This window comes from Abramis brama (genome assembly GCF_963993115.1).
Source record: "Abramis brama genome assembly, chromosome: 22".
NCBI lineage: Eukaryota > Metazoa > Chordata > Actinopteri > Cypriniformes > Leuciscidae > Abramis > Abramis brama.
The window spans coordinates 31,157,716-31,185,215 of record NC_139984.1 but is presented as its reverse complement, the minus strand read 5'-3'; the positions used below and the strand labels follow the sequence as shown (position 1 = coordinate 31,185,215).

Below are 27,500 nucleotides of genomic sequence, written 5' to 3'. Positions count from 1 at the left end.
CTTTCTACTCCAGAAACTTGACAGAAATGAGTAAAACGTACAATATTTATCTTTCAAATGTAGTGATGAAGTTAAAGTAAAACATTTCCAGAAAAAATAATACTCAAGTAAAGTACAGATACTCAAAAAGTGTACTTAAGTACAGTACTCAACAGTGTTACTGTCCACCTCTGTGACTGTAGTTTAACTAGCATAACCAGAATGACTTGTATGTATCTCTGGATTAAAGTGTATGTAAATGTCTAAACAAGGAACACACGTCATGTCTTCATCTGCACAACACACACAAATGTGCATTTTATTCCCTTTTCAATCTCTCTGTAGCATCACGCTGGTTCAGTCCTATTTTGTGTCCTGGTCACGAATCAGATCAGCAGTGGTGCATGATGGGACACGTAGTTCGCAGATCACTGACAGTGTAACAAGACAACCGACAGGTGATTATGAGCAACACACAATGTATGCACACACATCTTTTTGAATAATTAGTGGACTTTAGGGTGGCTAGTAAGAAATAAGCTGCAACCACACAGAACACATTAATGATGAAATACACTTTATATTTAATGCATTATGTGTTTATGTTTTTGCGCAGCCTCAATACTGGAACAAACAGGCAAACACACATCCCTGTCCACAAACACAACCACATCTACCAACACACTCTCAACATATAGCACACACACAACCCCTTCTGTTAATACACACACAAAAACACAATCAGTAAACGTCACTCAGACATCTCTGTCCTCATATAGACACACATCTACACACACTTACACACATGCACCATATAACACCAACACGCTATCAACATATAGCACACACACAACCACACAATTGCTAAACGACACTCAACCATCTCTGTCCTCGTATAAACACACATCTACACACACTAATACATATGCACCATATAACACCAACACCAACACACTCTCAACATATAGCACACACACAACCCCTTCTGTTAATACAAACACAAACACACAATCACTAAACGTCACTCAAACATCTCTGTCCTCATTTACACACACATCTACACAAACTTTCCCAAGCACGTCTTCATCTCACAGCTCCACAAATGCTAAAATAGACACAAACACACACAAAACTACACAAACACACACTGTCCCGAATCTACTATCACAAACACACAGCGCAGATACACATGCATCCATGCAACAAACACACACTCTCCCGAATCTACAGTCACAGACCCACAGCGCAGATACACATGCATCCATGCAACAAACACACACTGTCCCGAATATATTATCACAGACACACAGCGCAAATACACATGCATCCATGCAACAAACACACACTCTCCCGAATCTACAGTCACAGACCCACAGCGCCGATACACAGACATCCATACAACAAACACACACATATACGCCTTTAGTACACACTCACAACACACAGATCTTCACAGCATCCCTCCATCCCGAAGCTCTCCGTCGATCCCTCTCCGATTTTTTACCATCCCGGGAGCCAACAGAGGGCGTCGTTTCTCTGACCCCTCGCAAGAAACACACTTCAAATCTGTTTAGAGATGTTCTCAAACCCCCCAAACATGTTGAAGTCCCGTCTGGAGTCCCGGAGAGAGGGAACGAGACACCAGAGCGCATTCCCGGGAAGAGCACATCCGAACTGGGCCTGTTGCTGGGCCTGTCGGGTGCGCTGGGAATGGCCGTGGCCGTGGGTCTCCGGTACCTTCAGAGAAAACACTGCCGCAAGCGAACCGCTGTGTCACTCAACGACTATAACCATGAAGACCGAGGCATCATCCACGTGCAGGAGTGTGGAGACCTGGTACAGGTGCGCAAAATACGCCAAAACAGCTTCCTCGTGCTCCAGGCCGAGTACAACCTCATAACACCGTCGGGAAACTGAACAGGCATAGGCTACTAAACACTGTCTCTTATTCTCACCAAGGCTGCACTTCTTTGATCAAAAGAAACTAAAATAAAAATGGTAATATTGCGAAATGTTATTACAATTTAAAAATATAGCTGCATGCAACGATAAAGGGCCCAAGCACAAGGGCACGGTGAGCAATTAAAGACACACTATGTAAGATTTTTGGATCAAAATATCCAAAAACCATTAGAACAATGTTATATATTTTGTTGATTTGTGTACTTACTTACATTATCCCAAATGTTTCTAAGAATGTTTAAATCCAGAGAAATAAGCAGTTTTAACCAGGACGTGTAATCCATAAGGTTTTGCCAGCATGGTCTGAAGATGATACAATTCAATTTTGGTGCAAATCGGACCAACGGTCTAGGAGGAGTCGAAAAAGTTTTTGAAAGAAAATCAAAATGGCGGACAGGAAGTTGAGCCAACTATGGCAAAATTGGTATCTATGTTCTCAGCATGACCCAAGTAAGACCAGTTTCATTAAAATAAGCTAATTTATTCAAAGGTTAATCACATTTTTTTAAATTTCACTATAACTGTGTCAACTTTTTGAGTACTGTTAGGGCATGGTGCCGAAGGCACATACTGAGTTTCAAAAATGATACGCCAATGCGTTCGTAAAATATAGCATTTTTACATCGATATTCTAAATGGTCGACGCCGAAAAAGGCCGATATGGGACAATTTAATATCGTTCGACTCGGCATGCTTCACCAAATCTAAAGAGTCCAGTTTTGGCCAAACCGTTCAGAATTTATAAGCAAAAAGGTTAATTTTTCATATCTCCTGACCACTAGGTGGCACTGCGCCGAAAACTGCAGGTACCTTCAGGTCAGGGTTGTCATAACACACACCAAGTTTGGTCAGATACGCTAAAGCGCTGCGGAGATATTGCCTCGCGTTCATTTTACCGCGCTCTTCGTTAAATTAATTTGCGCGTTATCTGAGAACGGTTTGACAAATAAACTTGAAATCCATAATTTTTTGTTGGCATGGTCAGAAGATGATCTGGTTAAAGTTTTCTGAAAATTTGTGTGATGGCCAAGGAGTTGTTTGAAAATTCAAAATGGTGGATACATGACGGAAAATTACGTCATGCATTCGAATCACCTTGAGCCAAGGAATCAGTGCAAAAACAAAATGTTTCCAGCCCTTACGGTCCAAAAGTTATGAATAAACGTAAGCGAAACTTTGGACAGTTGGTGGCGCTAGAACGATTGAGTTAGAGAACTTTGCTATGGTTAAAGTTCAGACTGTCCTCTATCTATGTGCCACATTTCATGAATTTTCAGCATCGTTACTCCAATCTTCAGTGTCACATGATCCTTCAGAAATCATTCTAATATGATGATTTGATGCTCAAGAAACATTTCTGATTATTATCAATATCATATTTTTGTGGATATCATGATGCATTTTTTTTTCTGGACTTTTTAAATTTTCTGCAGCAACGTCTTTACTGTCACTTTTGGTCAATTTAATGCAGCCTTGCTGAATAAAAGCTTCAGTTTCTTATAAACAGCATACAAACTTAAAAGCATACTACAGTTGCATACTATTAAAAAACAACAGTATGCAAGTAATCACAGCCACTGTATTAAACCTCCTTAATGACGACAAGACAAAAAAGCCGAAAGTGCTTTTGCCTTTAGTGAACATAATATATCAGTTGTGTTTAATAACCAGAAATGATGCATTTCAGTTTGAATACTAGCTTAAAAGCTTGATTTTAACCATAAACTATAAGATACAGTAGAAATGTTTAAACACAATAGCATCTTTTAAAAGGTAAATCAGGGTTGAATTATTTAGTTTTAATGTTTTCACCCATTAGACTAAAAATGTTAGATAACTAAAATCTATATTTGATTTGAATAAAGAAATGTTTTAATAAGTTTAATAAATACAGATTTATTCTGAAGAGCGTACGGTGTATTTGTGATAAAAGTTCATTTTGTTTTTGTTATTTTTTGCATGATGCACCACAAAACACATGTGATCAGAAAGAGTTTACACACAAAACCTCATTTAGACAGAGTTTATTGTTTTCAGTAACATAACATGGCACAGTGGAACAGCTGATCTTAGCGTTTACTGCACCAGAACAAACGACCAGCGGTTCAGTAATACTCTCGTCATCAGGTACATGTAAGAAAGTTAGCAGGGCATTCAACAGGTCAACGAAGCCACACAAATATCCCCTGGAAGTCGAAATAACAAAAACAAACCCATCTGACAAAGTCTGAGTGCTGTTGGAGTAGGAAAAGATTTCACACTTCATATAAAAATAAAAATATACATTCAGGTATCTGTTTAAAAAAGCTCATGGAATGGTTTTCAGTCCCTGGCGTCTGAGGTCCCGGTCGAGTTAAGGCACTTGATCTCACGTTTACTGTACGTTCAGCGAGTAAAACTCCTGTTATCGGCGTCTCGGTTTGGTTTGGTCTCATTGTTTCTGGTCTGGTCTGGTCTGGTTTGGTTTGGTTTGGCTCAGCCAAGTGTTTCACAGCTTCCAGTCGACAGTGTAGTTCATATAGGCGAGAGAGTCTGAAAGAAGCAAGTCAAGAGGTTAAAACAGACCCAAATTAATTGTAATAGTAAATGTATGTGTGTGTCTGTGTCAGAGCCGTTGCATAGACTGTGCGAACTGTGCAACCACACAGGGCCTCGCGCTGCTGTTTTTTGTTTTGTTTTTTTGTCCCTACCACTTTTTAAAACATCTCGCGGCACGAATGTACCAATTCTATAAATAAATAAAACATCTCCAGTTAACTGGCAGAGCATTCATTTCGTTCGTTTTTTAAATAAGAGACAATCTAGCGCTGAAATGTGTTTTTTAAATCAAGTGATCAAAGTGCTCGTTGCCGCTGCGATCACGCGGATACTGTGTTTTCTCGTGTGGCTCGCGCACACACCGCACTGTCTTCACTCGGACGCGCGCTTTAATCTGTTGCGGATACTCTATTCCTTCTGGTGAAATCACAAAACATAATGCACACAAACGTGTCCCTGCTTGATATACAACCACTGATGAACATAATCGGTTTTGATGAGAAAAAAAACTATACTAGAAAAAAAAACTATGCGAGTGTGGATTAGAACCCAGAACCTCTGACACGCTTGGCGAAAGTTCTACCACTGGATCATTAAGATACACGTTGGTTAAAGGAACACTATGGAGCTTTTCAACCTTCATAATATATTTCCAAGACCCTTGTGATGGTACATCGACTTACAATAGGTTGAATGACACGTCTGCCATAGCCTGACGGGGTCTGTATTGCTTTTACTGGCACTACGTAACTTCGGGGTTCGGGTAGTAACCCGAGCACAAAAAGAACTACAAAATTCGACAGCTTTACGGCATACGTCACTTCCCCCACCACTTCCTCAAATTCGGACGTGAGCGTTTATATACTGTCTATGGACGTGAGATGCCAACCAGCGTTTGTTTTCGGCTTTCGTGCGTATGTTTTTGTCATGGGGGCTGTTTACACCTGGCCACTTCATGCGTTTTCTCAGATCGGATAGGTATCTGATCGTGAAAAGACCGCTCGATGGTGTTTTAAGCCCCCAATGGCTCCTTAGAGGCAGCTAACCCTACCCTCAACCTTAAACCTACCCATCCCCTTGCTGCCTGGAAGGCGCCGTTGGGGGCATAAAACACCAAACACCGAAAAGACCAGGTGTAAATGTCCTCCGAAACGCATTCAAGACGGATTTGAATCCGACCGCTCAAACCACTTCAGGAGGAGGTCTGAGACGCATTCCAGACCAAACTGAACAAGTGTGCATCTGGTTGTTGAAACCACATATGTAAATTGTACTCCTCCCAAAAAATAAATAAATAAACGTGTGAGAGCGTGTTATAGTCTATATGTAATGTTATTGCCAGATATGACGACGCGCTGGAACACGCATCACCGCAGATGAGCAGCTGAGCATAGTCATCAAGCCAACGTGCAAACTATCGCAAATCAAAGTGAAAGTAAGTCGCAGATGCTTAACACACAATCATCATCATTAAAAGTAAAGAAACGTAATGATCTTACCAGGGCTGTTACTGCTCTCTCTTATTGCAGTCTTTGATTTAGAAATTTTAGCTGATGATCAATGAAACACAGCTCATATCTGTTGCTTTCGATGACGTGCACTCCATTAAATCTGCATATAGCGCGAGAATTGAAGATCGGATTTAAATCCGTTTCGCAAAAACACATTTATGTGACCAGGTGTAAAGGGAATAGTTTGATAAATCAGAAATCCGATCTGAGAAAACGCATGAAGTGGCCAGTAAATAAATCTCTCATTTGTAAACTTGTTTGCATTCTGTGTTGTATGTTGTTGCGCTTGCTTGTAGTATGTCATTTTTTTACATGCTGTTCATTCATCCATTGCTGACAGTTTTTACGACAGTGCCAGTATTCCACAGCGACTCTAGGGGTCGCTGTTTGACAAAAACACAATTTCTCCACAGTGTGCCTTTGTGAGTGTGTGAGCGAGTGAGTGAGACTGTGTGTGAGCGAGTGAGTGAGTGAGTGTTTGTGAGTGTGTGTATGTGTGTGTGACTGAGTGATCGAGTAAGTGTGTATGTGATAGAGTGAGTGAGAGTGTTTGTGTGAGTGTGTGAGCGAGCGAGTGAGTGTGTGTGTGAGAGAGTGAGTTTGTGTGAGCGAGTGAGAGTGTGTGTGAGAGTGAGTTTGTGTGAGCGAGTGAGAGTGTGTGTGAGAGTGAGTTTGTGTGAGAGTGTGTGAGCGAGTGAGACTGTGTGTATGTGATAGAGTGAGTGAGAGAGTGAGTGAGTGAGTGTGTATGTGATAGAGTGAGTGAGAGTGTTTGTGTGAGCGAGAGTGTGAGTGTGTGAGCGAGCGAGTGAGAGTGTGTGTGTGTGAGAGAGTGAATTTGTGTGAGAGTGTGTGAGCGAGTGAGACTGTGTGTGAGTGAGTGAGACTGTGTGTGAGTGAGTGAGTGAGTGAGTGAGTGAGTGAGTCTGTCTCGAGTGAGTGTGTGTGTGTGTTACCTCATGTCTCCTGCTCATCCATGTTTTAATGGAGGGCAGGAGGATGCTGCCCAGCAGGATCTGAGCAGGATGATAGATCAACAGAGGCACAGATATCAGAGACAGATGCTCATAACCCTCGAACACGATCTTCAGCATGGGGATACCTTTACACACACACACACATTAAACCAGTGTTTTCAATTACAGAAGGTCAGTAATGATTAATATTTGCCTTATCCAGACAGAAGCTTGTGTTTTACCTAAAGTGAGGGACTTATGAGTCGCACAAAACATGATGGCGACTGAATCAGCTGCAGAGAATCCTGAGGATTTCCTACAAACATCACAAAACAAGATGCATATAAACACACTATGAAGTCTGTCACAGATCAAAGAGTAAGTGGATCAGGTTTATGTCTCAATCTAAAAATTGTTTGTCTATTAAACCAATAACACCATGATAGAAGACAAAGGGCCCTATCTTGCACCCAGCGCAACTGACTAGCTTACACATTTACCCAAATTATTATACGCCTGTTTAACCGAAGCTAATTTGGGTGTGTTTCTCCATCCCCAATGTCACTTCTCTCTCTTTTACGCCCGTGATGAGAGCGTTGCTCTCCTTGGCTGTGAACCGCTCCTGGCAAATCCGCCGCTATAATAGCAATCCGCCATGGAACAAGCACGCCTGCTCTTAAAGGGAATGTGAGATGACGCTCTGATTGGTTTATTTCACGTTACGCCCAAACCACACCTATGAGTAATGAAGCTACTTCAGACCAACCCATTTTTGATTTGCGTCGGGCGCAAGAGTAATTTATCCTGCCGGTATAATAGCAACAGCGCCCACAAAGTTACTTGCGTTTCGCGCTTGATACTTGCGTTTCAGATTGTTAAAATAGGGCCCTGAGTGTGTTTCTTACCTTGTAGACAGGAAAAATATCAGGGCCATGAAGCTCAACTGAATGGAAAATACTGAAAAACAGGGAAAAAAACAATAATGTCGATTTTGTTCTCTTGAACACATGGGATGGGAAAACATGTTTTTGTGCAATATTCCAGTTTTGCCCGTAGGTTAAACTCGCAGCTTCGGCCGGAGAGCTGGCAGGTTAAACACACACTCACTGATGAAGACGACGATGAGGAGGCTCAGGTGGTCCAGCTCTATGTTGGGGTTGGAGAACGTGTCGCAGAAGGTGGTGTAGATTATCATGAGCAGGACGACACTGCTCACCGTCCCGAACGGAGGCTTCCGGCGGTCCAAACACTCTCTCAGGAACCTCCTGCACACCTACACTCAAAACAACAATTATTCAGACACCAGATATTAGGGCTGGGCGATTTTTCCATTAAAGGTGCAATGTGTGATATTTCTGAGGATCTACTGACAGAAATGCAATATAAGATCCATAACTATGGTTTCAGTGGTGTATAAAGACCTTACTTAATGAACCGTTATGTTTTTATTACCTTAGAATGAGTCATTTATATCTACATAACAGCGGGCACCCCCTTCTATGAAGGTCGACATATCGTGACGTCATGTTTCTACCGTAGCCGACAGCGAACAAACAGCGCTTCAGAGCGCGTTTCGTCACTAACTTAAATGAGAAGCAGCAGAAAAAGACGCAGCAGAATACTCAGGTTGTCCCCGATTCTGCAAACGTGGAGAAAAACATGCTGTCTGAACGACGCCTCGGACATCGTAACGTTAGCTATTTCCCCTTACCTAGCTGCTTTGATGCTCTTATCCATAGCTCTTATACTAACTAGCATGGAAACAAGCTATGGTAAAGCCAGTGAATAAAAGACTAACACAATGATGAACAAGTAAAAATAATCGCAATAACATGTGGTTTTACTGAATAATTAAGTAAATATAATTTAATATATAATATAATATAAAGAAACCTCATTGACTTGCTACTCTCTGCTGACTCAGACGACAGCATCTTCCGATCCTACATCGGCCACCGTAGCTTCTCCTTCGAGTTTGCAATTTGAAGGATTGGCCTTGAGTGACTGACTGTTTGCAATTCGCAAATCTCACCACTAGGTGCAGCTAAAAATCACACACTGCACCTTTAATCGTTTTTTTAAAATGTGGACGATTTAAAATCGATTCTCAAAGGCCACGAATCAATTTTTTTCCATATTTATTATTTATCTATCACCCAAAAGCCAGTATTAGTTTTCCTCCACTTGTTCCATGTTACACTAATGCTGAGAGATCTGTGTGTGTTTTATCTTAAACATAAAATAACCTGATCCTGTTTGATCAAGGCGTGCGACTGTTCTCACTCGTCCTGTTCTCACTCGTCCAGTTTTCAGCATCAATATTTCATCTTGCATCAAAATCCTGTCTATTATTCATATGCATTTGAAATATAGAGTTGGGTTCTGTTAAAATGTACCCAAGTGTACCTCAGGTTTGTGGCTCTTCATTTCTTTTTATTAATTGATCACTTATGTAAACTTATGTTCACTGTTCTTTTTTATAAATATAGGATTTGAGTGGAATTGAAATCAAATCGAATTGGAACATCTGAATCGATACCCAGCCCTACCAGATATTATTTTTGATATTTTTATACTAGTGTGTGCAGGACACTATAGCTCATTTATGTAAGTGAGGAGAGCAAAATAAAGTAAACTGTGACATATTATACCCAATAATTCTTCATACAGCGACTACCAGTAACATTTTGGGACCAAAAATTCTTCAGACACTTTGAGCTGATCATGTTTTGCTGAAGTGTGTTTTCTCTTTAATTGCTAATGCTCTTTTTACACACAGACTGAACAAAATGAAGCATTGCTTGGTGATTGTTTGAGCTAAACTGGTATTATGTAATTGTGTAGTTAAATTTAACACTGAAAGATATTCATCATAATTCATCAGTGAGACAGTCTAACAGAAGATGGACAAAACCAGAGAAATATCAACTGAGTTCATAACTCATATTTTATTACCATTTTCTAAACTATAGCGAATAAACTGTGATAATGTGAGAAATGTTGAAGTGTCTGAATACATGTTGGGTTGACTGTACATGCACAAAACATGTTCAGTATCACAGTGGCGGCTTCCTATTAATAACTGCTGCCGTTTAATTATTTAAGACAGAAACTCAGATTAACGTTTCTAATCCTTTCCCTTACAGATGCTATTTGCCTTTTTCACATGTGAAATTAGATAAAGATGAACAATATTTACTAAAACAACACACACACACACACACACACACACCTGTCCAACTATGAGCGGGACGACCACCGTCATGAAGAGCTGCGAGAAGATGGAGGTGAACGGGACAGAAGACGAGGAGCCTAGCTACACACACACACACACACACACAGTGAAAAACATTATACAAACAATATATCAGAAACAACTCCTGTAAAACACACTGAACAATCAATAGAGTATACAGTATATGTATATTTACAGTATATATTACACTCGTACCACATGCTCATTGTTCATCCACACTGAACAACACAAATAAAAGAGTTTTACTCACAAACACCAGCAGCAGAAGAGGAGTGACCACAATCCCCTGCAGAGAAAGCAGACTCTTAACATTGTGCTGGTATTTCTTTGTTCTTTTGTTTGTCTATTTTTCTCTTTTCTTCTCTCTCTCTCTCTCTGCATTATCACACTTACCAGAAAGCTCCCAAATGCAGAATTGAAAATGGCTGCAGCCTGTAAAGAAAACAAATATACGCACTTTTACATTAAATACAAAAGAATTACAAACATTAAATACATAAATGAATGTTCATTTTGATGTTTAACTGCAATTTACACCAAATGTTGTGATTGTTCTGTTCTAAAAAGTTAAGATTTGTATAACAAGATGTGATTATACCAGTGATCATGATTTTAAGGTGACATCTGCTTGCTTGTTAAGTTTTAATGAAATACAAAAGTTGTGAAAGTTGCAATTGCGTGTTTCTGTAATATAGTTATCATTATGTATTTTATAAAGTTGTGATTGCGAATGTGTTTGTGAAAATAGTGTTTGTAAAGTTGTGATTGCTGTGATTGAATGTGTTTTTAAAATGAGCGTTGTAAAGTTGTGATTGCTGTGATTGAATGTGTTTTTAAAATGAGCGTTGTAAAGTTGTGATTGTGAAGGAATGTGTTTGTAAAAAAAAAATAGTGTTTGTAAAGTTGTGATTGGTGTGAGAAATGGGTTTGTAACGTGATTGTGATGGAGTGTGTTTTTAATGTTGTGATGGGAGCAAGCTGGTAAAGATATGATCATTGTGAATTTGTAAAGTTTGGGGTTTCATTTACTATTTTTACAAAAATGGTGTTATTTTCTGCTGGAAATTATTTTGTGGTGAGGTCTGCTTGTAAAGTTTTAATGAAGAACATATGTAAAGTTGTAATTGTTGTGATATAATGTGTATTTAAAGGTCTGGTGAGGTCTGTTTGAAAAGTTTTTATGAAACACGTGTACAGTTGTGATAGTTGTGATTGAGTGTTTTTGTAACACTGTTACCCTAATGGTGGAATATGTTTGTAAAGTTGTGATGGGCGCAAGCTTGAAAAGATTTTAAAAACGTTTTTGTTTATTATTTATTATATTATTTATTTGTTTATTTAGCACACCAAATTTAGTTATCTGTAGGAAATTCATGACTTTTTTTTAATAAAAAAGTGTAATTATAACAGTGATAATGATTTTGTGGTGAGGTCTGTTTGTAAAGTTACATGAGATTGTGATCATTGTGATGAAATGTATTTTGGGAACAAGCTAGTAAAGATGTGATCATTGTGATGAAATGGTTTTGTGAAATTTGGGATTTTATAACATTAAGTATTTGTAAAGTTTCTTTACAAAAAATCTGTTCTAATTTTTACCTCATTTCCTCCAACAGTTTTAGTGAGGATGACAGCAGAGGAGACAGGAGGAGGCATACATGCAACCGTCTGCAACCTGAGAGAGAGAGAGAGAGAGAGAGAGAGAGAGAGAGAGAGAGAGAGAGAGAGAGAGAGAGAGAGAGAGAGAGAGGGAGAGGGAGAGGGAGAGAGGGAGAGAGAGAGAGAGAGAGAGAGAGAGAGAGAGGGAGAGGGAGAGGGAGAGGGAGAGGGAGAGAGAGGGAGAGAGAGGGAGAGGGAGAGAGAGAGAGAGGGAGAGAGAGAGAGGGAGAGAGAGAGAGAGAGAGAGGATTTTAACACTTTTTTTAATCATTTAAAAAAAAATAAACATACACTTTACTCAAGATATTTAGAAATAAAATAATTCACCATCCTTAAAGCACAACATTTATTTATAATTCCATACATTTTCAAATTCCTCTTCATTCTTCAGTTTTATAAAATAAAAAATCTAATTTAATTCTTACTTTTATTAAACTCTTAAAAACGTGTACTACATCCCGGCCAACTACACCTCCTATTTTTTCCTTTCTTGTCAGATAAATAGCCATTTCGCTTTTCCAATAACAAAGTTTAACAAGTTGCCTTTTTTTCTCTTTTTTTCCAAAACTTAAAAACAAAATTGAAACCAACCTATAAAAAATATTAATTTAAAATCCACAAACATGAAATTAAGCATCAAAAATAAGCTTTTAAGTCTGTCACAATGTACAAAACAGTGAAAAATAGTTTCTCTCCATTCACAAAAATGACATTTGATTTGCTATCAATTTGCTGAATTAATTATGCTAACAATCGCATTTAGAGAGATTTAAAGGTGCTCTAAGTGATGTCACACATTTTTTAGGCCAAAACATTTTTTGTCACATACAGCAAACATCTCCTCACTATCCGCTAGCTGCCTGTCCCCTGAACACACTGTAAAGAGACGCGGTCTCTGTAGACAGCCCAGGCTCCACAAACGGCAACAAAAACAAACTGGCCCAGCCTGGACCACGAAACATAAACAGTGTTCCAGTTAGTGGGGAGTGGAGTGGGGAGTGGGGAGTGGAGGAGAGAGAAGCATGAAGAGGGAAGTTAGCTAGAGGAGTTAGCTAACATTAAAAATAATTTATATATTCTTGAGAACTTTGATATGGCCGACACACGACCAAAGAGACGACGTTCCGATGAACAAATAACAAAGAAGAGGGAAAAGGAGAAGGAACGCACAAAGTCCCGAATTTACATCGGAAAAGCGTTCAAAAGGTGGCGAGAACTCCGCCGGCAGAAGGGCTTCCAGTACGACGTTCAGGTGTCTCTGTTTCTGCTGGACAGGGTAAATCCAGTCTGTTTTTTCTAAATGGTTCATGACTGTTTCAGGAAGCACGTAAGGGAGGGGGAGGGGATGAGGAGGAGGGAGGGTCGAGCTAGCCTCCGTTTTGTTTGACAATACTTTGAATGTCAACAAGAAGTGACTTAAACCCAACATCGCTTGGAGCAGGGGTTTTCAGACTTTTTGTGTGTGTGGACCACTATTTGTAATCAAGATATTTCACAGACCACCTCATAATACTCATAATAAAATATGTCTACACACAGTCCTACATGAATTAATCCGCACCTCTAAATAGGCTTACTAGCTCTAAAACTATAACTGGTCATCACATCAGTACAACAGGCTTATTAAAAGAAAGGTTACTGCACACAACGGCTGCCACACATCTAATTTATTTATTTACTCAAGCGCCCGAGGGCATAATCAGGTTCATTTGAACAACAGGCTTATTTCCATAGCAATGGAGTATGAAATCTATACAGTAATAACAACACTTGGATACAGTCAACATATCAAAACCTTTGGCAATTTTAGGGGATTATTAATCTTCAGAGTTTTTTTTTTTTTTTGAGAGAGTCCTCAAAAAGTAGGCTTGAGTTTGTCCACTTAACAGCACATCTGCAAAACATTTCAGAAACGCAAGATCAAGAAACTAACTGGAAATTACAGGCCTTATTCATTCCATTTATAAACATTTCGTTTCATAAACTGCCTATAAAGGTACTATCCACCGATCCATGTTGTGGTTCTAACGGCACTGAACTTGAACATCACGGCCGAGCGCCACTAGCCTATTTTAGTAATCACACAATAACTTGACAATTTAATTAAAATTTTATATCAATATAGGCCTACATATTCTTTTTACTTTTTTTATGGGAATTTCCTGGTAAAATGAAGGTAAAAAAATATTATTTAATATTTTATTTTGATCCTTTCCACGGTCCACCTGCGGTACCCTCAAGGACCACATTTATTCCCCTGCTTTCCGGACAGGAATGAGCAACGCTCTCCTCCACATACTGTCCCTATCCTGCGTCACCTCAGGGCATTTCAACCAATGGCACAACAACAGTAACTCATAATCTTCAACGTTATAAAAACATGAATGTCTTTTCTGTGTGTGAAAGGACGTGTGGAGGTTGCAGGGGAACACAGCGACTCTCTTGCAGGAAAATAACCTTAAAGCGCCAACACAAGAAGCCCTCAGAGATCCAGTTTCCCTCGGCTCAAGCTCACCGACAGAGGCTTCATTCAGTAAAGCAGAGAACAGGTAGAGATTGTGCACGAGAAATCTGGAAATACACGCACTCACCCTCTGAGAAGCCATTGGTTGATCGCCGTCAGGGCCAGGACTTTCAGAAGCAGCCAGATGGCGATGGGGAAAAACACTAGCGTAAACGTCTGGACGAAGAAATGCAACTTTACGTGCATTAATGCACTCGCCAGCTCCTGGAAAACACAGCAAAATAGAAATTACTTCTAGAAAAATCTATCAAATCATAACAAAAACAGGTACCACTCATACCTCTGTTTTCAAAGACAAGCCACTGTTGAAGAAAATAACAGATACTGCAACGTAGGTGATTGTGATCTCTGGCCGAAGAGGACCTGAAAGAGAACAGACTCAATGAAATAATAGCAGCATAAGGAATTATGATCATATATATTGGTTAAATTAGATTGCCATGTTTTGGGACACTAGGATAATGGCACTAGCATGGTAATTTGGACATGTTTCATAAGATTGAATTCTTTATGTTTTCTTGCAGCATCATATAAATACAACCATGGAAATCATTTAGTACCATAATATACCTATATGTATCACGGGTCCTGTACAGTTTTATAAAGGGAGTCATTGTTAAAATGCATCAACACTTTTCAATATCAACAATATTTGTCTCCAATGACCTTCTAAGTCAAAATTAATTGATGTTTTGTGATTTATTTTCAGTGTGAGATATTCATGTTAGTTGAAAACAGACATACTGATGATTAGTAGATATAATTCGGTGGTGCTTACAAACTGTATCCATTGAAATCAAAGACCTACAGCCTGTTCTGACTAATGTTGCTATTACGATTCTTATCTATCCATCTATCCATCCATCTGTCCTCAAACTTCAATGTTGTTTTTAACTTTAAACAAGTCTTTGTCCAGGCAAAACTGTTCTCACGCATGTATAAACAGGAAAAACAGCGGTAACTATTCTCCACCCGGACAGGATTATTCAGATCCGGGTGTTGCAAGTCAACGTGTCACAGTGACAGCTAGAGTAAAACAACCATCAAACACATCGATTAACCCACTGTATGATCATATTCAGATCAAATTTATCATGAAGCCTCCATCTATCTATACGCTGAAAACTTAACATACAATAATGTGACCTCATCCATCATCATAATTACTTACATTTTATGTCAATGCACAAATGATCAACCATCTTTTTGTGTGATATTGATCTATACGAGTCATTTCCTAATAACGATCATTGCATAATTATTATTTATGTGTGCATTAACTGATTTTAAAGTTTGCATGGACAGAAATGTGTCCAGGTGTGTGTTTGATGATGATTCTCACCTCCTTTCACTCCCACGGACGGCGCGAGCTTGGCGCACGTGATGACGAGCACTATACCGATGATAAACCATTCTTTCCGCACGCGAGCGATCAGACCCATCGCCCATCAAACCGACGCGCGTCTAAAACTGACGAGCTCCGTGTCCGTGCGTCGAGTCTCGCTCTTCCGGACACATATGCGATACCGTAACGACTGGTGTCTGCGCGCAACCGCTTTGTCAATACTACTACCACGGTGAGCTTTATTATTATTATTTTTTATTACTGAACATATATAACAGCAAATACTACAGTTACAACTCAAGACTGAATTAAACAACAATAATATAATTATAAACAATAGACAAAAAGCCATTAAAATAACAGAAAAAAAATGAAAAATGAATTCAAGACAGAGAGAGAGAGAGAGAGAGAGAGAGAGAGAGAGAGAGAGAGAGAGAGAGAGAGAGAGAGAGAGAACAACGTAAAGGACTTTAAAGCTTTGACATTGCTAGAAGAAGAGATAGTAGCCAAATAACATTTCAGGTCTTTGCGAAAAATAATAAAAAGAGGTTTAACAGACAAAAATGTACACTTGTGTACAAAAAAACTTGGCTGGAAAAAAAATTGATTTATAAGAAAATGCTTGTATTTTAGATTCTTGTCAGAATTATAAAATCTAAATAAGACATCCTTAAACAAGGATGAAAAAGTGTCTAATAAAGGAGATAACGGGTTGTTTTGTCCCCGCCCCCTGCGCCAGGATTGGTTAGTGAAAGCTGCTAACAGCCGAGTCAGCCCTACGCTCATGAATATTCATTACTGATGCGTGCTTACGTTTAGAAACGTCACAATATTCCTGCCTAGCTCGACGCTACCGTAATGACTCGTGTCAGAGCGCACAATATGGGTTAGAATTATTGCATTATTCCAAATAAATAGATTGAGATTCACAAATAAACGTAAATAGATTCACAAAAATAATTTAATTCACAAATAAATGATTAAGATCCACAAATAAATGTAGAGTTTCACAAAAATTAGGCTACTTAAAATGTAACAATAACGTGGTTCTCTGATGGTCACATAAAATGCAGGTAAACAAATAAAATATTCCATCTTTTTTAATATTATTTAAAAAAGCTTTATTTTTAATTATGGTTGCATTATACAATTATTCATTTTAATTTTACATTTTAATTTAATTTAATAATTTAATTAATGAACTCAAATGTTTTTAGATTGGGAAACCCAGATCTGAACAGTGAAACTTTAAAGGCGCGGAAATGTAGAAATAATGGAATCTTCTGTATGTATTCATCAATTTAATAAGTGATCACAGAAAATATTTCTTACAAAGTCAATAAAAATGTGAATTTGTAGTTGATTGTCCTGCTGCTCTTCATCCTCATTATTATCATCGCTCACACACACTCTTCCTCGTGTGTGAATGAACATGGCCGCACTGAACTCTGGGCCGGTTCTGCTCGGGTCTCCTCTACAGAGAGAGGAACATCCAGAGACTGATCCATTTCTACAAAAGATGAACATCAAATTAAACACACTCTATTATTTCAGTGCAGATCTTCATTCAGAAACAAATGACACTAAACTCATGTTTTGACCGCGAGTGTGTTAATAAATGAATAAAATGTTGTTTAAAGAATAATCATACCCTCAGAGGAACAAACACAAGTCCTCATCATCTTCCAGAGAGCAGACAGACAGCAGGACACTGATGGACAAACACTCCACACTGAAGAGCCTGGACAGGAACAGATACAGTAACATTACACGGTGACAGCCTCGCGCCATCTAGCGTCTGCATTCACATCCTGTAAATGTCGTCACATGTACCATATAACGAGAGTATCTAGGGTGAACTGCCCTAATGTGGGACACTGCCTAATGTGGGACACCTAAGGTCTAGTGTTTGTAGGTCCCCCATAAATACATGAATGACAGTGAAACTATGGGTTAGACAAAGCTGTGGTGTCATGTGATCAAAATCACATGACCTATCAAATGTCCAATCATATTTGAGGGTGGAGCAATCATCAAACAGGAGGCACCTTGTGTGAAGACCATCCGAAGGCCATTGACATAGAGTTTTAACAAGTTTGATATTAAGGAGTTAAATACATTTTAAACAATGCAATCCTGGTACTTTTTAGTCTAATATGCTTATGAAATGTTTGTCCATCAAAAAATAGTCTAACTTTGTGTGTATAAACTATATATTTTATATTTTTAACAAATTTCTTAGTGTCCCACATTAGGAAATGTGGTTTCCAAATCTGGGACAGCATGATCAGCCTAATGTGGGACAGTACTTCAATGAGTCAAAAATGTGTGGTGGGTCATGATTTGTGGGACAAACATGGTTATTTACATGGTTTTAGTCTTGTAATGCAATATTACAATACTGTTAATGCAGATTTCTACAGTAATGTGAATTTTTTATTCTTGAAGGGCGGTTTGAAGGCTCTTTTTTGTGTGTATGTGTGCGTGTGCATGCCTACATCTGTGTGTGTCTCTCTCTCTCTGTGTGTGTGTGTCATGTATGTGCCATGTATGTGTAAAAGGTATAGTTGACTTAAAATGAAAAATAGCTCTGAATTTAAAAATGCAGTAGAAAACCAATAAAGCAATTCCACTTTATTTTATGCATCTGATTAATTCAATGAAATGTATTTTAGATCACAATGGCAAAGGTGAGAAAGACAGGGACAGATTGTCACAGAAAGAGAGGCAGAAACAGGGAAAGGATAAGAGAAAGAAACTTAATCAGTGGAGGCAGGACAGGATGAAAAGAGCCATAGAGGAGTATTGTTGAGGATGGTGGGGTCCCTCAGCTGAGACTGTTGGCCAGGGCATGGAATGTCCCTATCTACTCTCCAGTGAATCTAAAATAAAAGATTTTACTATTCTACATGTATCAATGTGATTTTTGGTCTTTTAGCATAGATTTTTCAGTGTCCCACATTGGGGAAACGTTCTGTCCCACATTAGGAAGCTGCAGATTTTCTCAGACGACTTGCAATAAGAGCACTAATATGTCTATAATTTATCTTATGAATGGGTTATCTGAATTTTCTCTTTTGATTTGATTAGGATACATCCTGGGGTTTTTAAAATGGTATTGGGTGTGGATTTAATGTTTTGGTTACACATCGCAATATGTCACAGAAGTCTGAAGTGCAAAAAATGTCCCACATTAGGGCAATTCACCCTACTTGGCATAATGTTAGTGTTGTTGGGGACTGCCCCACTGATGCCGGTTTTTAAGGGTGTTAACCACTTCAGTAGGCCTACTCTGATCAGGGAGTCTGAGTCATCAAATTTCTTTCCACCATTTATTTAGGTACAGGGTTTCACCATATACACACTGATGCATTGGAGGTAGTTTCTGCAATAAACAATAAATCAGAAATAAATAACTAAATGTTAAACACAAATATACTGTCCAGGTAAACAGCGCACTTTTCCACATTAAGCAATATTAACAACATGTAGTTTGTGGACGAATAATTACTGGAGTAATACAATATAAAGATGCATATAAACAACTTGGTACATTATACAATGTCCCCATCGCGATATGAAAGCATTACAAGTATAGAATATATCACACGAAATCAGCAACATGTGTAAACAAGATACTAACAACATAAGCAAGATAAGCCGCGATGCTAGCGGCATTTTCACGTGCATTTCACATGGTGAACTAATTATCATAAAGATCGCGAAACACTTACGCCGAACACGTATCATAATAAAAGTCGCATCTTGCATATTTACATAATACAAGCTCTTATACCGAATATAAAAGCATAAGGGACAAATAAAAGTAAAGAATTCACAACAAGTGTAATAAGAGTGAGTGACGAATGGTTGAAAAGCAACTATTTGCTTGACACTGAGACTTACAGTTACATTATTAAATGTAACAATGAGCAATACAGCTTTTATTAATCCTTGTTAGGCTACTTAATAAAAACAATAATTTAAGATTAATAAATGCATGTAGTCATCATCGTTAAATAGAGCCATGTTTGTTAACTAATAGCCTAAATGAAAACTTATTGTAAAGTGCTGCCAAAAACTTTAAGCTGTAATCAGTTACATTTACACAAATCTCTGTCACTCAGCACTGATTATTATTAAACAGCAAATCTACACACAACACACACGTTGTTATTGTAATGCTGTTTAATAAAAAAAGGGGTTGTTTAACAGTTCATGTCTTACAGTTATAATATTCACAATTATCAAAATATATTTTGCACAGAATAAGCCTATACATTAAACTTTGCTCTTCTTAATTTACAAATTACCATTTTTTATAAAAGTTTAAACAAATGAAATATATGAAATAACTCACTTGTTGAGGAGTTCTGCATGATAGATGTACGCCTGGAGTTTGTTCAACTTGAATAGGCTATTTGGTGCGGTATTTTGTACCATAGGAGAGATGTGCAGCGTGTAAACTCGCCCTAATCGCAACCACTAAATCCCGCCCACACTCTCCCATCCCGCACTCATTCTACTTCAAATGTTCAGAGCGCGAAAATCCCCAGTACCAGGGGGCGGAGTTGGTTCCAGATATAAGGGGTGGAGATTGGTATGTTTAGGGGTGGGTTTAGGGATCAGGGGATGGGTAGGTTTAGGTACCGGTATATGTAAGGTGGGAGGAGTTGGATCTGGATCCAACCCCGCCTCCTGGATCTTGTGTTTTGCAGTGAGGACCATCTCAAAATCCCCAGCGCTGAGTCACGATGTCAGGAAGTAGTGGCACGGTAAACACCACTTGTAAAGTTTCTCTATTGTACTTTAAATTTAATTAACTATAGCTTTGTCATTATTGTGTAAGTCCAGTTTTAAATGTTTTTAAAATGTTTTGACATACTTTGCCACACAGCAAATTCTGGTCTTTGGAATAAACTCCATGCGATTTAAAATCAACTCAATTTGAGTGTACATGCGTGACCATCAAATAGACTCCAACGCAGAGTTAAAATAACTCCGCTCTTGGTGTTGAATTTTGAACACTTTTTCAGATTTAAAATAGAACTCTTTCTGGAGTTAAACTACAAATCATATAGAGAGTAATTGTAACTCTAAAATTGAGTTATTTATAATATGAACTCCTTAACAGTGTTAAAAATCAACGCTTAAAAAATATTGAATTTAACACTTCTTAGAGTTGACATTTATTTAACATAATATAATGTTTTATGTGAAAATGATATACTGAACGCCATACTCTCAACTCAGTGCTTTTATTTGATCAAATTCATACATTTGGTTTAAAAATAATATCTGTCATAAAATACTGTAAAATCTAACAGCAAAACATTTACATTTATGCAGCTAACAGAGTATTAAATTGTATAAAACAATGTCAACAACACATCACTTCATTATATAAAATCAAGACTGCAGCAGGATTATAAAAAAACATGTAGTGCAGTAGGATTGTGTAACCTGAGGTAGACACTTATACATCAGATGAAGTAACAATGAACAACTTCACAGTGAACTCATTTAAATGGGACTTGAACAGCTTGTCAAAAGCACCCAAGGATGTACATGACTGACAAGGCAAGAGTTTTTTCCAAGACAATGTAAAAGGTGAAAACCTGTGCTTTCGAAGTCCCTGAGGCATATGGCTGAGGGTTTCTTTCAGTGGTCAGGAGATGATCATAAAGGCTTTGGAATGACTGAAACACAACACAAATGTCTCTTTATAAACAATTTGTTTAAAAATAGGCATTAACTGCAATATTTGGAGTAGGATAGTGTTGTCTTAAAAAACCTTGTGAAATTTCCCCAGATGATCTGTTGCCTCTCCAACACTGATCTTCTTGGGATGCTTTCTTCCAGCTGGTTGTGGAGTGAAAAGATGAAGCAGGACAAGTACAGAAGCCATGTCACTGTCCCATTCTGGAGACAGAAAAAAACATAGTTGTTTCAAAGTATGTTTAGGGCATCTCTAAGTTAGCCCTGTGAATTGTGTATCATAATATATTAAAATGACGAAATATTAGTGGGGTAGTTTTATTAGTAGTTTTTATTGTGTGCTGGAGAGCAAACTGGATACTGTACATGCCCAAAGCCAAGGGGACTTACTCTTACTATGTTCTTACACACATCATGATTTTTTTTTTTAATGTAAAATTTATGAACAGCATTCACAAAGCATGAATTCATGAGCTTTCATAATAAATTACATTAAGAAATAACTGTGTATTAAGTGTTTTTATCAGACTTTTTGGGAAATAATCAATAATAATTCATATAATTTTTGTAATTTATGTTAACTGTTATATGTTAGTGAGATTGAAAATGCAAAAAAAGAAAAAAAAAGTTTAAGCTGAAAACCACACACTTTTTAATGGGTCACGAGTCTAAAACGTTTATTACAGTTCAAACCCGTTGCAGGCCAAACGTTACACTTTCATGGCTCAAATCTTATTATCCAGGGTAGACACTGCAGTTAGGACGTCTGTAAAACAGGCTATATGACAAACATAAAGTTCCATGGCTGTATAAAGTGTATTACCTCGTCGGCATTATGGAAGCTCAACAGAAGGTTTCTTGAGTTGAGTCACCATTTCAATTTGACGGCAAAAAAACTAATTTTCAGAAACACGGTGTGAAAGACGGTTATCTAATGTTAGCTTGTTTAATCGAGGGGGGAAAATAACTCACTAAACAGGCTCACAGCTACTCAGTTCAACACCACGTTCGCCACGGTCATTGACGTTAGTACACACACATAACGTGTAACAGCTACGACAAAACGTGTTTCTGTCAGAAAATATTGAACATTTTGAAAAAATAAATAAAAATAAATTGTAATAAATACGTTTTTACATACCTCACGGCGGATCCATTAGGCCTTTAGTGCTGCACCAGGGCCGTGACTCGATCGTGTGGCGCACTTCTTAACTCCAGATGTAGCCTAGTGTTAAAACACGCTTCTGAACACCATTGAATAAACTCCAAAATACAACACAAACAGGGAGTATCCCATAACACAAACTGTAGTCAGAGTTAAAAAAATTTACTCAAAAATCTAACTCTTTCGCACATTTTTGCCTAACTCTGGATTGTTCAACTCCATAAATTTGCTGTGCATAAGTTGATGTTTTATTAAAACCAACATGATGTTGATGTTGTATTTTTTTACAGTCTATGATTAAAACCATTAGACTGTAATAACACTGTGTAATAACACAGAACTGCAAATGCTCAAGTGTTGAGCGCATGAATAATATTGAATATTACTTTTAAAATTCAACAGTATCAAGACGAAAACGAACATTATAAAACGAGGCACGGCTGCACTGAATAAATGAGTAATGTTAAAACAAATGATGTTTGAAATCTGAGGGTGGATAAATTATTTAATTTGTAGATGAAAATTCAAAACACATATAAGCTACAAGTCACAGTTCATACATAAGCACTTGTTTAACTACATTAAGGACTTGTATGTCTGTACTTTTACCCTTGAAGTGACCATGGTCACTTCAAGGGTAAAAGTACAGACATACAAGTCCTTAATGTACAGACATACAAGTCCTTAAAGTCCACACACACAACGAAAATTGTGTGACGCCAGCATATATGGTGACGCTTTGCCTCCTCTATGCGTGAAAATGTCACGCATGAAAGATACCTTGGTTGCATGATTTAGGTTACTTCCCTTCCCTTCTCCCTTTATTACTCCTTTTGGAAGGAATATCTCAGCAAGAATATCCCATGCACTAACCCCTTGTTAACAAATAGTGAAGAAGAAAAAAAAGATATTCAATATAGACCTAATAAAATGTCATAGATCACTATTTCCAGACACAAAGTTAGATCTGTTTTGACTGTCTAAATCTCACAAATGTTGATATTCAGATGAAATGACTAAATTAAAAATAGCGTAAGAATCAAAAGTGCTGAGATGAGATTGTGTGGCATATGGTCAGAACCCGACATACTTTACCGGGGAAAAAGATTAGGCTACAACATGTGTCACGGTTTTCATGTTCACTGATTCATTTCTCTATCTCCCTCTCTTTCTGTGCTTGTGAGTGCTGATGAGTCATCTTCATTCTGTGTTCTGTGTTCTGCATTTTCAGAAGTGCTTGGGTACAATGACGCATTCATTTTTATTTTATTTTTTTCTCTTTCGCGCAGGTCATGTAAGCTTGCCACAAAGAACCGGTAAAAGTAATTATTATGATGAATGTGTCTAAATTAGCAAGGAGACATTGAATTGTTTATTAATAAACTGGTGTTTTCTGTGTCGCTGCAAAGATGAAGTTTACGATGCGGACTCGACATGAACGCCAGAGAGAAATGCACATTTCGGATTACATAATCAGAGAGTACCCTATTTCTTTTGGTTTTGAATATTTTCGTTTAAAAGTAGACATTTCAAGCTTTCTGTAATAGATAGCCTATATTTCTCAAATCTGTGAGGCACAAGCTGAGTTTCGGCGCCCTCCAGTTCAAGTTCACGTGCAATGCAAGTGATCGTGTCGGCGCCTAATTACATTGTCTGCTTATTTATTAAATATGCACAGATAATAGAACAGTATATTAGGCAATATTTTTTATTAAGTTAAACAGTGATTGGATAACGTTTTTAATTAAACGTTTTTAATTTAAGGCCCACCCACAATTGGTCTGGCCCATCCAAAACTGGAATCCTGGCGCCGTGCCTGCTGTAGCTTACTAATGTAAATAAATACAAATTTATACAAGAATGTGATGATGTCAGACTCCTTTTATGAAGAAGAAAGCCTTAAGTTTTCAAAAAGCATTAGACATAATATGACCCACTCTTCTGCTTCTATAGGCAAGTAGGCTTCCTTATATGCTGAGTTTCGGTTCATTTATGAGACAAGCTCCAGTTCACGTGCCGGTGCCTCCATGTCGATTATTTATTGTCTGCTATATTTATATTTATTAAATCCAGGCAATTGGTTCATGAAACATTGATTAAAATTAAGATACAATTAATACAAAACGAAATTCACTTTAAAGAAAGGCAGCTGTTCTGTTTGAGGTCTCTGTGAAAGTTTTAAAGCAGTCTTTTAGTGCCGCTTTCAGAGCGGTCACTTCCGTAACCGAGAACTGACATGTTGTTTTTTCCCTCATAAATGCGAACACGAAAAATAAAATAAATTAATATTATAATGGATTTTTGTTGGGTCAGACAATGATTACCAAATTTCTCTCTCATATTGCTCCTCATAACCACTGAAAACGGTCAAAAAATCGAACCAAAAGTCAAATTATTATGGACAGAAGTTAATAAAGTCAAATGCTTTAGTTTGGGAAACCAGTGAACAGTGAAACTTCAAAGGTGTGGAAATGTTAAAAAATAATGAAATCCAAATGGTCAGAAACTATTTAATACAAGGTCAATAAAAATATGTATTTCCAATTTGATTGTCCTGCTGCTCTTCTTTATCATCATCATCATCATCGTTCACACACACACTCTTCCTCGTGTGTGAATGACCATGGCCGCACTGAACTCTGAACTCCGGTTCTGCTCGGGTCTCCTCTACAGAGAGAGGAACATCCAGAGACTGATCCATTTCTACAAAAGATGAACATCAACTTAAACACTCTGTGAACGAGAGGAAAAAATAATTAATAAAGAATAATCATACCCTCAGAGCAGGGCCGGCGCGTGCACTTCTGCCGCTCTAGGCGAAAAACAATTGTGCCGCCCCTAAGGCTGGTCCGAATACCATTTTTTGAGCTTCGAAGCATCGGTAGTAATGAACATCGAATATTTGAAGCTTCAGGGAGAGGGGGCTGAACATATTCTTCTCTCTAATAAAGGCAGGAATATCTATATGTCTGTCTGTCTGTTTGCATTTTGATTATTTCGAGAACCGTTCATCCAATCGACTTCACAAGGCAGTGCAGTGTCGCATTTGGTGCAATATAGATGGACACGCGAGACGCCACACGTTCAGAATTTATAAACTTTTAGAACAGAACAGCGCGAGCGGGAAGCGGCGCGCCTCTTGCGGACAGGGCTTATTTGCTTATTTATTAAACGCACACACACAGGTCTGTTAACTTAACAAGTCTACTTTTAAGGTAGTCTAATATTTGTCTGACTAAAAAATTACTGACACAGTAAAGGGTAGATTTAAATAAAGAAAAACGAAATTTAAATAAAGAAAAAACGAAATTTAAATAAAGAAAAACGAAATTTAAATAAAGAGAAAACGAAATTTGAAAAACGAAATTAAAATAAAGATAAAACGAAATTTAAATAAATAAAAACGAAATTTAAATAAATAAAAACGAAATTTAAATAAATAAAAACGAAATTAAGTTAAATGAAATACGAAATTAATTTAGATTGATAATAACGGGTAAAAAGGCTAATACATTTTGTTTCTGTTATTCTATTTTCCACAATGTCAAAGCAACGCAGCTTAATCCAAAACACAAGCTTAGGCACTTCTGTCCACACACACTCCACTGTTCTGCTCTAACCAGAGAATACTCCCGTTGTATGAACACTTTAGTAGGCCAAGAGGAAGCAAATATATTAGGTTGGGTTCCTTCAACTGTCCATCCTATTAAAATGGCTATAGGCTATATAAGATTGTAAAAAGAAAAAAGAAAAAGAGTAGGCCTATTGTATTTCACCAGATTTTATAGTGTTGAACATATTCAAGCGCGAATGAGGTTTCGAGAGGGATGCGGCATCCCGGATGCCAGGTGTGCAACATTTTTTTTTAATAGAAATTCCGTAACGTTAGCTGTGCTAGCGGTCTCTTGGTTCTGTGGTGGACTTGATGGCGTGTCATCCTTGCACATACTCCCTGGATCAATATATTTTAACAACGAACCCCTCTGTTGTTGGTGTGCTTTCTCCTTCAAAAGTCTCGATTCATGAACGTATGTTCATTGCGTATGTCAGGTGACAAATGAACGAAAGACTCGGAAGGTAAAGTAATTATTATGTTCCCTGTAAATTATTTTTGACTGCATTATAATGATTTCTTAATTCAGAATATGATCAACATTGCGTAGGTGGATGTGATCGGGGAATTTGGCTGTTAAAAGTATAACATTTAAAGCCACTTAAATTAACGAAATTACTAAAATAAAGATTCGTTCATTTTTATGAACGAGATCGAACAAGAGAGTCAGTAAAATGATCCGAACTTCCCATCACTCAGTCATGACTCGTGAGAGCAGGGGGCGGGGCGGGGGAGCGGCAGCTCAGCAAATCATATAGCCTATTTTGTGAATTGTTCATTCCCGGTTGGCTCACATTTTGCCGCCCTTACAAAAGTGCCGCTCTAGGCAATTGCCTAGTTCGCCTATATGGACGCGCCGGCCCTGCCTCAGAGGAACAAACAGAAGTCCTCATCATCTTCCAGAGAGCAGACAGACAGCAGGACACTGATGGACAAACACTCGACACTGAAGAGCCTGGAGTGGGAGGGACATTACATTAACAGATACGCTGTGACAGTTTCACGCCATCTAGTAAATCATGTAAACGTTCTCGCTGTGGTTGAAACGCGCGGTATTAGTCATGATGTTAGAATAATGAGCGTGTGACGAATGGGTTAAAATCAACTATTTGCTTGATACTACACTTGACACTGAGACTTACAGTTACGTTATTAAATGCTAACATGTAACAATGATGAGCAATAGCCTACAGCTTTTATTAATCCCTCCCAGCAAACATTGGTCCGACGGCAACGTCGTGTCCCTGGCCAAAAATAGTCGCGGTAGGACGGCA

The 27,500-nt window shown here is 38.1% G+C and overlaps 3 protein-coding genes across 4 annotated transcripts in view; 2 read left to right on the top strand and 1 right to left on the bottom strand.

The window, feature by feature from the left end:
• reeld1 (reeler domain containing 1) overlaps positions 1 to 3,844 on the top strand; it is an 8,522-nt gene extending 4,678 nt beyond the window's left edge. For both annotated transcript variants that reach the window (XM_084098310.1, XM_084098311.1), the window contains exons 7-8: positions 325 to 437; positions 596 to 3,844. In XM_084098310.1, the coding sequence (XP_083954436.1) occupies positions 325 to 437; positions 596 to 1,896 (1,414 nt within the window). In that variant the 3' untranslated portion in view covers positions 1,897 to 3,844. The remainder of the gene's footprint in view (positions 1 to 324; positions 438 to 595) is intronic.
• LOC311072984 (uncharacterized protein) overlaps positions 1 to 27,500 on the top strand; it is a 1,552,487-nt gene that overhangs the window by 418,457 nt on the left and 1,106,530 nt on the right. The gene's annotated exons all lie outside the window — the stretch shown is intronic.
• Positions 3,950 to 15,915, bottom strand: slc10a7 (solute carrier family 10 member 7). Its single transcript, XM_084098347.1, has 12 exons — positions 15,728 to 15,915; positions 14,666 to 14,748; positions 14,453 to 14,589; positions 11,802 to 11,877; positions 10,596 to 10,634; positions 10,453 to 10,488; positions 10,179 to 10,262; positions 8,054 to 8,219; positions 7,852 to 7,903; positions 7,189 to 7,262; positions 6,947 to 7,092; positions 3,950 to 4,473 (listed from the first exon to the last, which is right to left on the bottom strand). Exons 1-12 carry the CDS (start codon positions 15,825 to 15,827, stop codon positions 4,456 to 4,458), a joined length of 1,011 nt encoding a protein of 336 aa, XP_083954473.1. The 5' UTR covers positions 15,828 to 15,915; the 3' UTR covers positions 3,950 to 4,455.

What these genes read in the sequence shown, in the direction of transcription:
- slc10a7 (XM_084098347.1), bottom strand. Translation starts at nt 15,827, where the DNA reads ATGGGTCTGATCGCTCGCGTGCGGAAAGAATGGTTTATCATCGGTATA. An exon ending in GCTTGTCTTTGAAAACAGAG is followed by an intron (nt 14,590 to 14,665) that starts GTATGAGTGGTA and finishes TGTGTTTTCCAG; the next exon opens with GAGCTGGCGAGTGCATTAAT. An exon ending in TCATAAGTCCCTCACTTTAG is followed by an intron (nt 7,093 to 7,188) that starts GTAAAACACAAG and finishes GTGTGTGTAAAG; the next exon opens with GTATCCCCATGCTGAAGATC.